The sequence below is a fragment of the Oncorhynchus gorbuscha genome, linkage group LG12 (genome assembly GCF_021184085.1).
Source record: "Oncorhynchus gorbuscha isolate QuinsamMale2020 ecotype Even-year linkage group LG12, OgorEven_v1.0, whole genome shotgun sequence".
In the NCBI taxonomy this organism is placed as follows: Eukaryota; Metazoa; Chordata; class Actinopteri; order Salmoniformes; family Salmonidae; genus Oncorhynchus; species Oncorhynchus gorbuscha.
In genome coordinates, this window is record NC_060184.1 from 65,505,448 (window position 1) to 65,520,447 (window position 15,000).

At 45.7% G+C, this 15,000-nt stretch overlaps 1 protein-coding gene across 1 annotated transcript in view; it reads left to right on the forward strand.

Annotated features, from left to right (window-relative positions):
* zfhx4 (zinc finger homeobox 4) overlaps positions 1-15,000 on the forward strand; it is a 165,565-nt gene that overhangs the window by 98,525 nt on the left and 52,040 nt on the right. The window contains 1 exon segment of the mRNA XM_046292642.1: positions 2,781-3,015. Coding sequence (XP_046148598.1) covers positions 2,781-3,015 — 235 coding nt within the window.

Below are 15,000 nucleotides of genomic sequence, written 5' to 3' on the forward strand. Positions count from 1 at the left end.
GTTGGTCAAAATTCAAGCTTACAACTGACAGCACCTTCCCTGCTGTTCATAATAACAACGAGAGCTGGACAACATGCTTCTCACACACAAAACAGCTCTGCCTCTACACACTCTTAGTCTTATGACTTTTGTGTTCTTAGTTTTAGTATTTTGTTTGAAGAGTAGATTTAGGAAGCTCAGCTAGGGATATACACACACTCACACACACCCTCTTACACACACTGTTTGTCTCTCCTCTCCTCACTTTGTCTCCCCTCTCCTCATTTTGTACCTCCTCTCCTCACTTTGTCTCTCCTCTCCTCACTTTGTCTCTCCTCTCCACACTTTGTCTCTCCTCTCCACACTTTGTCTCTCCCCTCCACACATTATCTCCCCTCTCCTCATATTATCTCCCCTCTCCTCACATTATCTCCCCTCTCCACACATAATCTCCCCTCTCCTCACTTTGTCTCTCCTCTCCTCACTTGAGTCTCTCATCTCCTCACTTTGTCTCTCCTATCCTCACTTTGTCTCTCCTCTCCTGACTTGAGTCTCTCCTCTCCTCACTTTGTTTCTCCTCTCCTCACATTGTCTCTCCTCTCCTCACATTTCCTCTCCTCTCCTCACTTTGTCTCTCCTCTCCTCACATTGTCTCTCCTCTCCTCACATTGTCTCTCCTCTCCTCACATTGTCTCTCCTCTCCTCATTTTTTCTCTCCTCTCCACACTTTGTCTCTCCTGTCCTCACATTGTCTCTCTTCTCCTCACTTTGTCTCTCCTCTCCTCACTTTGTCTCTCCTCACCTCACATTGTCTCTCCTCTCCACACTTTGTCTCTCCTCTCCACACTTTGTCTCTCCTCTCCACACTTTGTCTCTCCTCTCCACACGTTGTCTCTCCTCTCCTCACTTTGTCTCTCCTCTCCTCACTTTGTCTCCCCTCTCCTCACTTTGTCTCTCCTCTCCACACTTTGTCTCTCTTCTCCTCACGTTGTCTCTCCTCTCCACACTTTGTTCTCCTCTCCTCACTTTGTCTCTCCTCTCCTCACATTGTCTCTCCTCTCCTCACTTTCTCTCCTCTCCTCACTTTGTCTCCCCTCTCCTCACTTGAGTCTCTCCTCTCCTCACTTTGTCTCTCCTCTCCTCACTTTGTTCTCCTCTCCTCACTTTGTCTCTCCTCTCCTGACTTGAGTCTCTCCTCTCCTGATTTGAGTCTCTCCTCTCCTCATTTTGTCTCTCCTCTCCTCACTTTGTCTCTCCTCTCCAAACGTTGTCTCTCCTCTCCTCACTTTGTCTCTCCTCTCCTCACGTTGTCTCTCCTCTCCTCACATTGTCTCTCCTCTCCTCACTTTGTCTCTCCTCTCCTGACTTGAGTCTCTCCTCTCCTCACTTTGTCTCTCCTCACTTTGTCTCTCCCCACATTGTCTCTCCTCTCCTCACTTTGTCTCTCCTCTCCTCACTTTGTCTCTCCTCTCCTGACTTGAGTCTCTCCTCACATTGCCTCTCCTCTCCTCACATTGTCCTTCCTCTCCTCAGTTTGTCTCTCCTCTCCTCACTTTGTCTCTCCTCTCCTCACTTTGTCTCTCCTCTCCTCACTTTGTCTCTCCTCCCCTCACATTGTCTCTCCTCTCCTCACTTTGTCTCTCCTCTCCTCACATTGTCTGTCCTCTCCTCACTTTGTCTCTCCTCACATTGCCTTTCCTCTCCTCACATTGTCTCTCCTCTCCTCACTTTGTCTCTCCTCTCCTCACATTGTCTCTCCTCTCCTCACATTGTCTCTCCTCTCCTCATTTTTTCTCTCCTCTCCTCATTTTGTCTCTCCTCTTCACACTTTGTCTCTCCTCTCCTCACATTGCCTTTCCTCTCCTCACTTTGTCTCTCCTCTCCTCACATTGTCTCTCCTCTCCTGACTTGAGTCTCTCCTCTCCTCATTTTGTCTCTCCTCTCCTCACTTTGTCTCTCCTCTCCTGATTTCAGTCTCTCCTCCCCTCACTTTGTCTCTCCTCTCCTCACTTTGTTCTCCTCTGCTCACTTTGTCTCTCCTCTCCTCACTTTGTCTCCTCTCCTCACTTTGTCTCTCCTCTCCTCACTTTGTTCTCCTCTCCTCACTTTGTCTCCCCTCTCCTCACTTTGTCTCTCCTCTCCTCACTTTGTTCTCCTCTTCTCACTTGAGTCTCTCCTCTCCTCACGTTGTCTCTCCTCTCCTCACTTTGTTCTCCTCTACTCACTTTGTCTCTCCTCTCCTCACTTTGTCTCTCCTCTCCTCACTTGAGTCTCTCCTCTCCTCACTTTGTTCTCCTCTACTCACTTTGTCTCTCCTCTCCTGACTTGAGTCTCTCCTCTCCTCACGTTGTCTCTCCTCTCCTCACTTTGTTCTCCTCTACTCACTTTGTCTCTCCTCTCCTGACTTGAGTCTCTCCTCTCCTCACTTTGTCTCTCCTCTACTCACTTTGTCTCTCCTCTCCTGACTTGAGTCTCTCCTCTCCTCATTTTGTTCCTCCTCTCCTTCTTGTCAGTACCATCGGGCTTTTCTTCCATTCGTTTATTACCATCCTTTCATTCTTCTAAGCACACTGGGTTTGTTTTCCTGTCCGCTCAGAAATATCCTTTGTTGATTTCTCTTTCCTACATTTTAAACATTGGCTCTACTGTTTTTGTCCTACTAGATAATAGTGAGTCCCAGAATACTGTGCTTCAGGTATAGGCAAGTTTGCTGTCTGCACCTTTGTCCTTGACCATCAATCAAAAAGCTATTTCTCATACAAATGTTAACAATCTCTACTCTCTCCTCCTCTCTCCTACAGCACTTGCAGAAGCAGGAGAGTGCATGCAGCGGTGAGCAGTGTGTGTACTACTGTGCCCTGTGTGACTACTCCACCAAAGCCTGTCTGAACCTGGTGCAGCACGCTCGCTCCCCCCGCCACCAGCAGAACGAGGGTCTGAGGAAGCTACAGCTCCACCAGCAGGGGCTGGGAGGAGAGGAAGATGGCCTGAATCTACACCAACTCTACCACGTCAAAGACTGCCCTCAACAACAAGGTAATGGTTTAGTCGTTTTTATATGGGTTTTCTTGGATTAGATTTGAAACATGGGACTTGGACCCACAGCATACTAGTCTAAGTCCTTGTTTCCCCCATTCTTTACCCACGCCCGTTCCTTCCTGCTACCACAACCAAACCATCTCTTCCTCCATCTCTGCCAAAACCCTTTACCACCACATTCATCTACCCCTCCCTCCCTCCCTCCCTCATCGAATAAAATCAAATGTTATTTGTCACATGCTTCGTAAACAACGAAAGGCTTACTTCCTAAAAATGCAGAGAGAATTTTTTAAAAAGAAATTAATAAAAATAGCGCGAGGAATAAATACACAATGAGTAACGATAACATGGCTACATACACAGGGTACCAGTACTGAGTCAATGATAACATGGCTATATACACAGGGTACCAGTACTGAGTCAATGATAACATGGCTATATACACAGGGTACCAGTACTGAGTCAATGATAACATGGCTATATACACAGGGTACCAGTACTGAGTCAATGATAACATGGCTATATACACAGGGTACCAGTACCGAGTCAATGATAACATGGCTATATACACAGGGTACCAGTACTGAGTCAATGATAACATGGCTATATACACAGGGTACCAGTACCGAGTCAATGATAACATGGCTATATACACAGGGTACCAGTACTGAGTCAATGATAACATGGCTATATACACAGGGTACCAGTACCGAGTCAATGATAACATGGCTATATACACAGGGTACCAGTACTGAGTCAATGATAACATGGCTATATACACAGGGTACCAGTACTGAGTCAATGATAACATGGCTATATACACAGGGTACCAGTACCGAGTCAATGATAACATGGCTATATACACAGGGTACCAGTACTGAGTCAATGATAACATGGCTATATACACAGGGTACCAGTACTGAGTCAATGATAACATGGCTATATACACAGGGTACCAGTACCGAGTCAATGATAACATGGCTATATACACAGGGTACCAGTACTGAGTCAATGATAACATGGCTATATACACAGGGTACCAGTACCGAGTCAATGATAACATGGCTATATACACAGGGTACCAGTACCGAGTCCATGATAACATGGCTATATACACAGGGTACCAGTACTGAGTCAATGATAACATGGCTATATACACAGGGTACCAGTACTGAGTCAATGATAACATGGCTATATACACAGGGTACCAGTACTGAGTCAATGATAACATGGCTACATACACAGGGTACCAGTACCGAGTCAATGATAACATGGCTATATACACAGGGTACCAGTACTGAGTCCATGATAACATGGCTATATACACAGGGTACCAGTACCGAGTCAATGATAACATGGCTATATACACAGGGTACCAGTACCGAGTCAATGATAACATGGCTATATACACAGGGTACCAGTACCGAGTCAATGATAACATGGCTATATACACAGGGTACCAGTACCAATGAGTCCATGATAACATGGCTATATACACAGGGTACCAGTACCGAGTCCATGATAACATGGCTATATACACAGGGTACCAGTACCGAGTCCATGATAACATGGCTATATACACAGGGTACCAGTACCGAGTCAATGATAACATGGCTATATACACAGGGTACCAGTACCGAGTCCATGATAACATGGCTATATACACAGGGTACCAGTACCGAGTCAATGATAACATGGCTATATACACAGGGTACCAGTACTGAGTCAATGATAACATGGCTATATACACAGGGTACCAGTACTGAGTCCATGATAACATGGCTATATACACAGGGTACCAGTACCGAGTCAATGATAACATGGCTATATACACAGGGTACCAGTACCGAGTCAATGATAACATGGCTATATACACAGGGTACCAGTACCGAGTCCATGATAACATGGCTATATACACAGGGTACCAGTACCGAGTCAATGATAACATGGCTATATACACAGGGTACCAGTACCGAGTCAATGATAACATGGCTATATACACAGGGTACCAGTACCGAGTCCATGATAACATGGCTATATACACAGGGTACCAGTACTGAGTCCATGATAACATGGCTATATACACAGGGTACCAGTACTGAGTCCATGATAACATGGCTATATACACAGGGTACCAGTACTGAGTCCATGATAACATGGCTATATACACAGGGTACCAGTACCGAGTCAATGATAACATGGCTATATACACAGGGTACCAGTACCGAGTCAATGATAACATGGCTATATACACAGGGTACCAGTACCGAGTCCATGATAACATGGCTATATACACAGGGTACCAGTACTGAGTCCATGATAACATGGCTATATACACAGGGTACCAGTACCGAGTCAATAACATGATAACATGGCTATATACACAGGGTACCAGTACTGAGTCAATGATAACATGGCTATATACACAGGGTACCAGTACCGAGTCAATGATAACATGGCTATATACACAGGGTACCAGTACTGAGTCAATGATAACATGGCTATATACACAGGGTACCAGTACCGAGTCAATGATAACATGGCTATATACACAGGGTACCAGTACCGAGTCAATGATAACATGGCTATATACACAGGGTACCAGTACCGAGTCAATGATAACATGGCTATATACACAGGGTACCAGTACCGAGTCCATGATAACATGGCTATATACACAGGGTACCAGTACCGAGTCAATGATAACATGGCTATATACACAGGGTACCAGTACCGAGTCAATGATAACATGGCTATATACACAGGGTACCAGTACCGAGTCCATGATAACATGGCTATATACACAGGGTACCAGTACTGAGTCCATGATAACATGGCTATATACACAGGGTACCAGTACTGAGTCCATGATAACATGGCTATATACACAGGGTACCAGTACTGAGTCCATGATAACATGGCTATATACACAGGGTACCAGTACCGAGTCAATGATAACATGGCTATATACACAGGGTACCAGTACCGAGTCAATGATAACATGGCTATATACACAGGGTACCAGTACCGAGTCCATGATAACATGGCTATATACACAGGGTACCAGTACTCAATGAGTCCATGATAACATGGCTATATACACAGGGTACCAGTACCGAGTCAATGATAACATGGCTATATACACAGGGTACCAGTACTGAGTCAATGATAACATGGCTATATACACAGGGTACCAGTACCGAGTCAATGATAACATGGCTATATACACAGGGTACCAGTACTGAGTCAATGATAACATGGCTATATACACAGGGTACCAGTACCGAGTCAATGATAACATGGCTATATACACAGGGTACCAGTACCGAGTCAATGATAACATGGCTATATACACAGGGTACCAGTACCGAGTCAATGATAACATGGCTATATACACAGGGTACCAGTACCGAGTCAATGATAACATGGCTATATACACAGGGTACCAGTACCGAGTCAATGATAACATGGCTATATACACAGGGTACCAGTACCGAGTCAATGATAACATGGCTATATACACAGGGTACCAGTACCGAGTCAATGATAACATGGCTATATACACAGGGTACCAGTACCGAGTCCATGATAACATGGCTATATACACAGGGTACCAGTACTGAGTCAATGATAACATGGCTACATACACAGGGTACCAGTACTGAGTCAATGATAACATGGCTATATACACAGGGTACCAGTACCGAGTCCATGATAACATGGCTATATACACAGGGTACCAGTACCGAGTCCATGATAACATGGCTACATACACAGGGTACCAGTACTGAGTCAATGATAACATGGCTATATACACAGGGTACCAGTACTGAGTCAATGATAACATGGCTATATACACAGGGTACCAGTACCGAGTCCATGATAACATGGCTATATACACAGGGTACCAGTACAGAGTCAATGATAACATGGCTACATACACAGGGTACCAGTACTGAGTCAATGATAACATGGCTATATACACAGGGTACCAGTACTGAGTCAATGATAACATGGCTACATACACAGGGTACCAGTACTGAGTCAATGATAACATGGCTATATACACAGGGTACCAGTACTGAGTCAATGATAACATGGCTACATACACAGGGTACCAGTACTGAGTCAATGATAACATGGCTATATACACAGGGTACCAGTACTGAGTCAATGATAACATGGCTATATACACAGGGTACCAGTACCGAGTCCATGTGCAGGGGTACGAGGCAATGCAGGTAGATATATACATGTATATGTAGGGATAAAGTGACCAGGCAACAGGATTGATAATACACAGTAGCAGCAGTGTAAGTGATGAGTCAAAAGAGTTAGTGCAAAATGGGTCAATGCAGATAGTGCAGGTAACTATTTGATTAACAATTTAACTACCTATTCAGCATCAATCCCTCCCTCCATCCCACCCTCCTTCCCTCCATTCCTCCCTCCCTCCTTCTTCCCTCCCTCTCTACAACCCTCGCTCCCTCTCTCCATCCCTCTCACCCGCCGTACTCAGATCACGTCTTTTGAGTCAGGCAGTGCAGTCCACCTAATCTCCCCAAAATGAGCACGCTGTTCCCATTATGGTGCTACGCTTATATCACCAACACACACACACACACTCTGCCGTCCCCTGTGCGGGGACATCCCAGGCATCCCAGACTTATGAAACTCTGCCTTTGGGAGGATCACACACACACACACACACACACACACACACACACACACACACACACACACACACACACACACACACACACACACACACACACACACACACACACACACACACACACACATACACGTCTTTCCCTGGAGTGAGCCTTCATTTCCTTTCTCATGACCAAAGCAATTTGGCTTTCATTTAAAAGCCCAGGGTCTGCCAGCCACTAATAAGTGTAGCAGAACTGTAAAACATTCTGAGAGACAAAAAAAAGATGAATGGTTTTCTTTGAGTCGGGGGGTTACGGTGTAGAGGGGGGGGGGTTGTAATTTAAACCAGAAGACACAGTCATAGTCTATTATATAATCATTCCTATGCTAATCCGGCACAATGAAATGAGTGCTTAACTTGTTTTTGCTTTGCTTGACCTGTCGGGAGGGACGGCTAACACGTTTTGAATGGCATTCCAGTGCACTTTTAGTGTGTGTGTGTGTGTGTGTGTTAGACATTAATCTGTGCTCCCCAAAGTGTCCTGTTTATATATGGACCCGCAAACCAGATGTGTCCAGTACTGAGAACCACATGTGATAGCAGCTCTCTCTACACACACACACACACACACACACACACACACACACACACACACACACACACACACACACACACACACACACACACACACACACACACACACACACACACACACACACACACACACACACACACACACACACACACACACACACACACACACACACACAGCCTTGACCGTATGGAGAAAAGAAGAGAGAGCTGCCATATTGAGAGAGAAGTAGGCCGTTTATACGTTTGGTTTTAATTAGAAGTGGATCACAGGTGATTCAGATTTGGGTTGGGTCCACAAGGGAGTTGGGTCCACAAGACAAGCCAGGATAGATAAATCATTACTGTGCCTTTTAACACACATACACCCCTATTCTCCCTAAAAGTTTATTCTGTCTCACACACATACATTCACATACACTCACTCATACACACTCACACACACACACACACACACACACACACACACACACACACACACACACACACACACACACACACACACACACACACACACACACACACACACACACACACACACACACACACACACACACACACACACACACACACACACACACACACACACACACACACACACACACTCACATACACTCACTCATACACACTCACACACACATACATTCACATACACTCACTCACTCACACACACACACACACACACACACACACACACACACACACACACACACACACACACACACACACACACACACACACACACACACACACACACACACACACACACACACACACACACACACACACTCACTCATACACACTCACACACACACACATTCACATACACTCACTCATACACACTCACACACACACACACACACAACACACACACACACACACACACACACACACACCATCACACACACACACACTCACATACACTCACTCATACACACTCACACACACATACATTCACATACACTCACTCACACACACACACACACACACACACACACACACACACACACACACACACACACACACACACACACACACACACACACACACACACACACACACACACACACACACACTCACTCATACACACTCACTCATACACACACATTCACATACACTCACTCACACACACACACACACACACACACACACACACACACACACACACACACACACACACACACACACACACACACACACACACACACACACACACACACACACACACACACACACACACACACACACACTCATACACACTCACACACACACACACTCACATACACTCACTCATACACACACACTCACACACACACACACATTCACATACACTCACTCATACACACTCACACACACTCACACTCACATACACTCACACACACTCACTTTTTTTCTCCATTCAATCTCTGCTCCTGTCCATTTCGGTCTCCTCCACAACTATGCAAATATTTGTTTCAAATGTTCCACTGTTAAACACATTTTTTTTGGGGGGGGGGTTATATACCCCCAGTTGTATGCCACATAGTGCATTTCCACTAAGGAGGATGTGTAGGGTTTGAGTTGACGCTGCTGGGCATGTTCTTGGACACCCTGCTTCTTCCCATACTGCATCATTTTTTGGGGAACCGCGGTATTATTTCACCAAGTACCTAGTAAAACTGATTTACCTGTTTCCTTTTACACTATAAAGGAGACAGCTGGAGAGAAGTGTGGATATTCATTTCAGGCCTTTCAGAATACCTGAACTTTCTTTGCAATGGAGCAGATGTGATTGTATAATTGCCTATAGGGAACAGACTGAGTTCATGTGGATGATTATGTACATGTGGATGATTATGTACATGTGGATGATTATGTACATGTGGATGATTATGTACATGTGGATGATTATGTACATGTGAGTTTAGCATTTGTTTCTGCTGCTGCATAACTCCTGTCCTGTACAGTTTCTATTGGTTAGTTACTGGTCGGTATGAACCATATTTATTGAAGTGCTGAGAGGTGTCTTTCTGTTAAAGCAGAACTCTGGCACACTGGGTATAACAGTCTGCTATTGCTCAGGACAATACCTGTGAGTGGATTTCATGAAATAGGTTTGATGCTGGTTTTATTGTCTAATTATTAGGACTTGTTCTATCTGTATGTGGGGCTAGGGAAGGTGGACGAGAGTCGCTGTAGTCGAGAAAATAGTATTTATCTCACTCTCTCTCCCACCCCTTTCCCTGTGACTTCTCAGTAAGTTAGCAGTGTAGTAATCAACATGTCTCGCTTCGTGTGGGTGTGTCTGAGAATCTCTCACTGTCCGTTGTCCCTAGGTGACGGTAACTCCCCATGTCATTGCCCAGTTGTCTCCTCATTTACTCTAGGTAAACACCATAGAGCTAAGTGTGTGTGCGTGTTTGTGAGCGTGTGAGTGAGCATGTGAGTGTGATGTGGTTAAACATGAGTTTTAAGTGGAGTTCCCCCATTTGTAAATCAATGTAATCTAAGAGCCGACCAACGCAGCTTTTTACACACACTTGAGCTTGTTAAAATGGTTTCCCCATAAAAATGTGAAACAAAAACACTCACCACCCATGTTCTGTACCCATGTGTGTGTGTGCACGTCCTTCATGTGTGTGTGTGCACGTCCTTCATGTGTGTGTGTGCACGTCCTTCATGTGTGTGTGTGCGCGTCCTTCATGTGTGTGTGTGCACGTCCTTTGTGTGTGTATGTGTTTATGAATCCTCCTACCCTATGGAGATTCAGCAGAGGTTAAGGAAATTGACTTGATAGAGAATGCCAGTTTAGATCCCAGACAGGGAGAATGAATTCCTCCACAACATGACACAGCGAGTTCAGCCATTTTGTTGTCTGGCTTTGAACAGAGGCCAAAAGTTGTTAGTCCAAATGAGATGATTGTTTTCCCCCCCGTGTTTGTATAACAGAGTTAGATGGTGAATAGAGCTGCTATGAGAACTTTAACATAGATGTACATGCAGGACAAATGGACTGGTTCTCAGTCACGTTTTTCCATCCTCAGTTGTAAGATTAAACTAATGGCTGATAGATCATGTTTGAAACGGTGACAGACACACTGTTATGTTATTGAAAGAAAAAAACATGAAATGTTAAACGATAAGAGACGAAGAATCTGAAGCGAAAAGGATTGATTGTGCAGTAGTTGCTTCTGAGAGTGTATCAGTGTGTGTAGTGCTGCTCCATTAGACTGTTTATCTCCCTATGAACCAGCCCTATGAACCAGCCCTATGAACCAGCCCTATGAACCAGCCCTATGAACCAGCCAAGCAGTACGAAACAACCGTTCTCCATCCATCAGACCAAGCAGTAAGAAACAACCATTCTGCATCCATCAGACCAAGCAGTAAGAAACAACCGTTCTCCATCCATCAGACCAAGCAGTAAGAAACAACCGTTCTCCATCCATCAGACCAAGCAGAAAGAAACAACCGTTCTCCATCCATCAGACCAAGCAGTAAGAAACAACCGTTCTCCATCCATCAGACCAAGCAGTAAGAAACAACCGTTCTGCATCCATCAGACCAAGCAGTAAGAAACAACCGTTCTCCATCCATCAGACCAAGCAGTAAGAAACAACTGTTCTCCATCCATCAGACCAAGCAGTAAGAAACAACCATTCTCCATCCATCAGACCAAGCAGTAAGAAACAACCGTTCTCCATCCATCAGACCAAGCAGTAAGAAACAACCGTTCTCCATCCATCAGACCAAGCAGTAAGAAACAACTGTTCTCCATCCATCAGACCAAGCAGTAAGAAACAACCGTTCTCCATCCATCAGACCAAGCAGTAAGAAACAACCGTTCTCCATCCATCAGACCAAGCAGTAAGAAACAACCGTTCTCCATCCATCAGACCAAGCAGTAAGAAACAACCGTTCTCCATCCATCAAACCAAGCAGTAAGAAACAACCGTTCTCCATCCATCAGACCAAGCAGTAAGAAACAACCATTCTCCATCCATCAAACCAAGCAGTAAGAAACAACCGTTCTCCATCCATCAAACCAAGCAGTAAGAAACAACCGTTCTCCATCCATCAGACCAAGCAGTAAGAAACAACCGTTCTCCATCCATCAAACCAAGCAGTAAGAAACAACCGTTCTCCATCCATCAGACCAAGCAGTAAGAAACAACTGTTCTCCATCCATCTGACCAAGCAGTAAGAAACAACCGTTCTCCATCCATCAGACCAAGCAGTAAGAAACAACCGTTCTCCATCCATCAGACCAAGCAGTAAGAAACAACCGTTCTCCATCCATCAGACCAAGCAGTAAGAAACAACCGTTCTCCATCCATCAGACCAAGCAGTAAGAAACAACCGTTCTCCATCCATCAGACCAAGCAGTAAGAAACAACCGTTCTGCATTCATCAGACCGAGCAGTAAGAAACAACCGTTCTCCATCCATCAGACCAAGCAGTAAGAAACAACCGTTCTCCATCCATCAAACCAAGCAGTAAGAAACAACCGTTCTGCATCCATCAGACACTTTTAATCTTCCGTGTCTCAGAAACAGAAAAGGAGATGGGATCTTATGGAGGTAATTATTTCTGAGCTGTGTCTGTCATCCCCCCTAGGTCCCCCTCTCCTCTCCCCCTGTACATTAAAGTGGGGGGAGAAGGCCGCCTTTGTTTGAGTCCCCCCTTTAAACAAAAGACCCCACTGACTCAGGGGGCTGAACAACACTTTAAATGCTTCTCTCTCTGTGTGTGTGCGTGTGTGCGTGAGTGTGTGTGTGCATGTGTGTGTGTCTCTTTTGTTTTGTTTTCTGAGTGATAAGGCTCCGGGAGGTTTGTAGTCTTGTTCAGATTAGTGTAGCCTTGCTAACCATTTACATATAGCAGCTGTAGGCCAGGCAAGGCCCTAATGGACACACACTGAGGTAGTGTGTGTGTATGTTTGTGCATGAATGTGTGCATATGTATATAGTTTATTGCCTTATCGTAGCTAAACAAAACATGCAGCCTCAGTTTATGCATTTGTTTGACTAAACTCTGAGCATAATCATCCTTATGTTTTTACTATGACTAGCTCTTTCTCCTCTCCTCCCTCCTCTTTCTCCCCTCCTCTCCTCTCTCCTCTTTCTCCTCTCCTCCCTCTTCCTCTCCTCTCCTCTCCTCCCTCCTCTTTCTCCTCTCCTCCCTCCTCTTTCCCCTCTCCTCCCTCTTCCTCTCCTCTCCTCTCTTCTCCTCTCCTCTCCTCCCTCATTCTCCTCTCCTCACTCCTTCTCTCCTCTCCTCTCTTCTCCTCTCCTCTCCCCATCTCTTCCTCTCCTCTCCTCCCTCCTTTTTCTCCTCTCCTCCCTCCTCCTTTCCTCTCCTCCCTTCTCCTCCCTCCTCTTTCTCCTCTCCTCCTCTCCTCTCCTCCCTCTTCTTTCTCCTCTTCTCCTCTCCTCTCCTCCCTCCTCTTTCTCCTCCTCCCTCCTCTTTCTCCTCTCCTCCCTCTCCTCTCCTCCCTCCTCCTCTCCTCCCTCCTCTTTCTCCTCTCCTCTCCTCCCTCCTCTTTCTCCTCTCCTCTCCTCCCTCTTCCTCTCCTCCCTCCTCTTTCTCCTCTCCTTCGTCCTCTTTCTCCTCTCCTCCCTCCTCCTCTCCTCCCTCCTCTTTCTCCTCTCCTCCCTCCTCTTTCTACTCTCCTCCCTCCTCCTCTCCTCTCCTCCCTCCTCTTTCTCATCTCCTCCTCTCCTCCCTCCTCTTTCTCCTCTCCTCTCTCCTCTCCTCTCTCCTCTTTCTCCTCTCCTCTCCTCCCTCCTCCTCTCCTCTCCTCCCTCCTCTTTCTCCTCTCCTCCCTCCTGTTTCTCCTCTCCTCCCTCCTCCTCTCCTCCCTGCATTGCGATGTGATGACACTGAGACTACTTTAAGCCATTAGGGTTTTCTCTCTCTTTTTATCTCCTATTCTCCCTCCCTTCTTTTTTTGGAGCGATGGGGCGGTTTAGCAATTATAGCGGTTACTTTTCAGGATCATTCTCTCTCTCCCTCTCTCTCTGTCTGTCTCTCTCTCCCTCTCTCTGTCTGTCTCTCTGTCTGTCTCTCCCTCTCTCTGTCTGTCTCTCTGTCTGTCTCTCTCTGTCTCTCTGTCTGTCTCTCTGTCTGTCTGTCTCTCTCTTTTTTTCTCTGTCTGTCTGTCTCTCTTTCTGTCTGTCTGTCTCTCTTTTTCTCTCTGTCTGTCTCTCTCTTTCTCTCTCTGTCTGTCTGTCTCTCTCTGTCTGTCTCTCTTTCTCTCTGTCTGTCTCTCTCTCCCTCTCTGTCTGTCTCTCTGTCTGTCTCTCTCTTTTTCTCTCTGTCTGTCTGTCTCTCTCTCCCTCTCTGTCTGTCTCTCTGTCTGTCTCTCTCTTTTTCTCTCTCTCTGTCTGTCTCTCTCTCTCTGTCTGTCTCTCTCTTTCTCTCTCTGTCTGTCTGTCTGTCTCTCTCTCTCTGTCTGTCTCTCTTTTTCTCTCTCGCCTCTTTTTCTCTCCCTCTCCCGCTCCCTCTTTTTCTCTCCCTCTCCCGCTCCCTCGTTCTCGCTCTCTTTCTCTCTATCTATCTATCTATCTGTCTCTTTTTCTCTCTGGCCTCTCTTTCTCTTTCTCTCCCTGTCTCTCTATTTCCAGGGTTTGTCTCAGTAATTTGAGGCCATTACAGAACCATCTATGGTGGGGTAGTGGAGTGCGAGCGATGCAATACACACCCAAATATACCCTGTTCACTCGGCTAGCCACGGGGGCTACTCTAATGCAGCT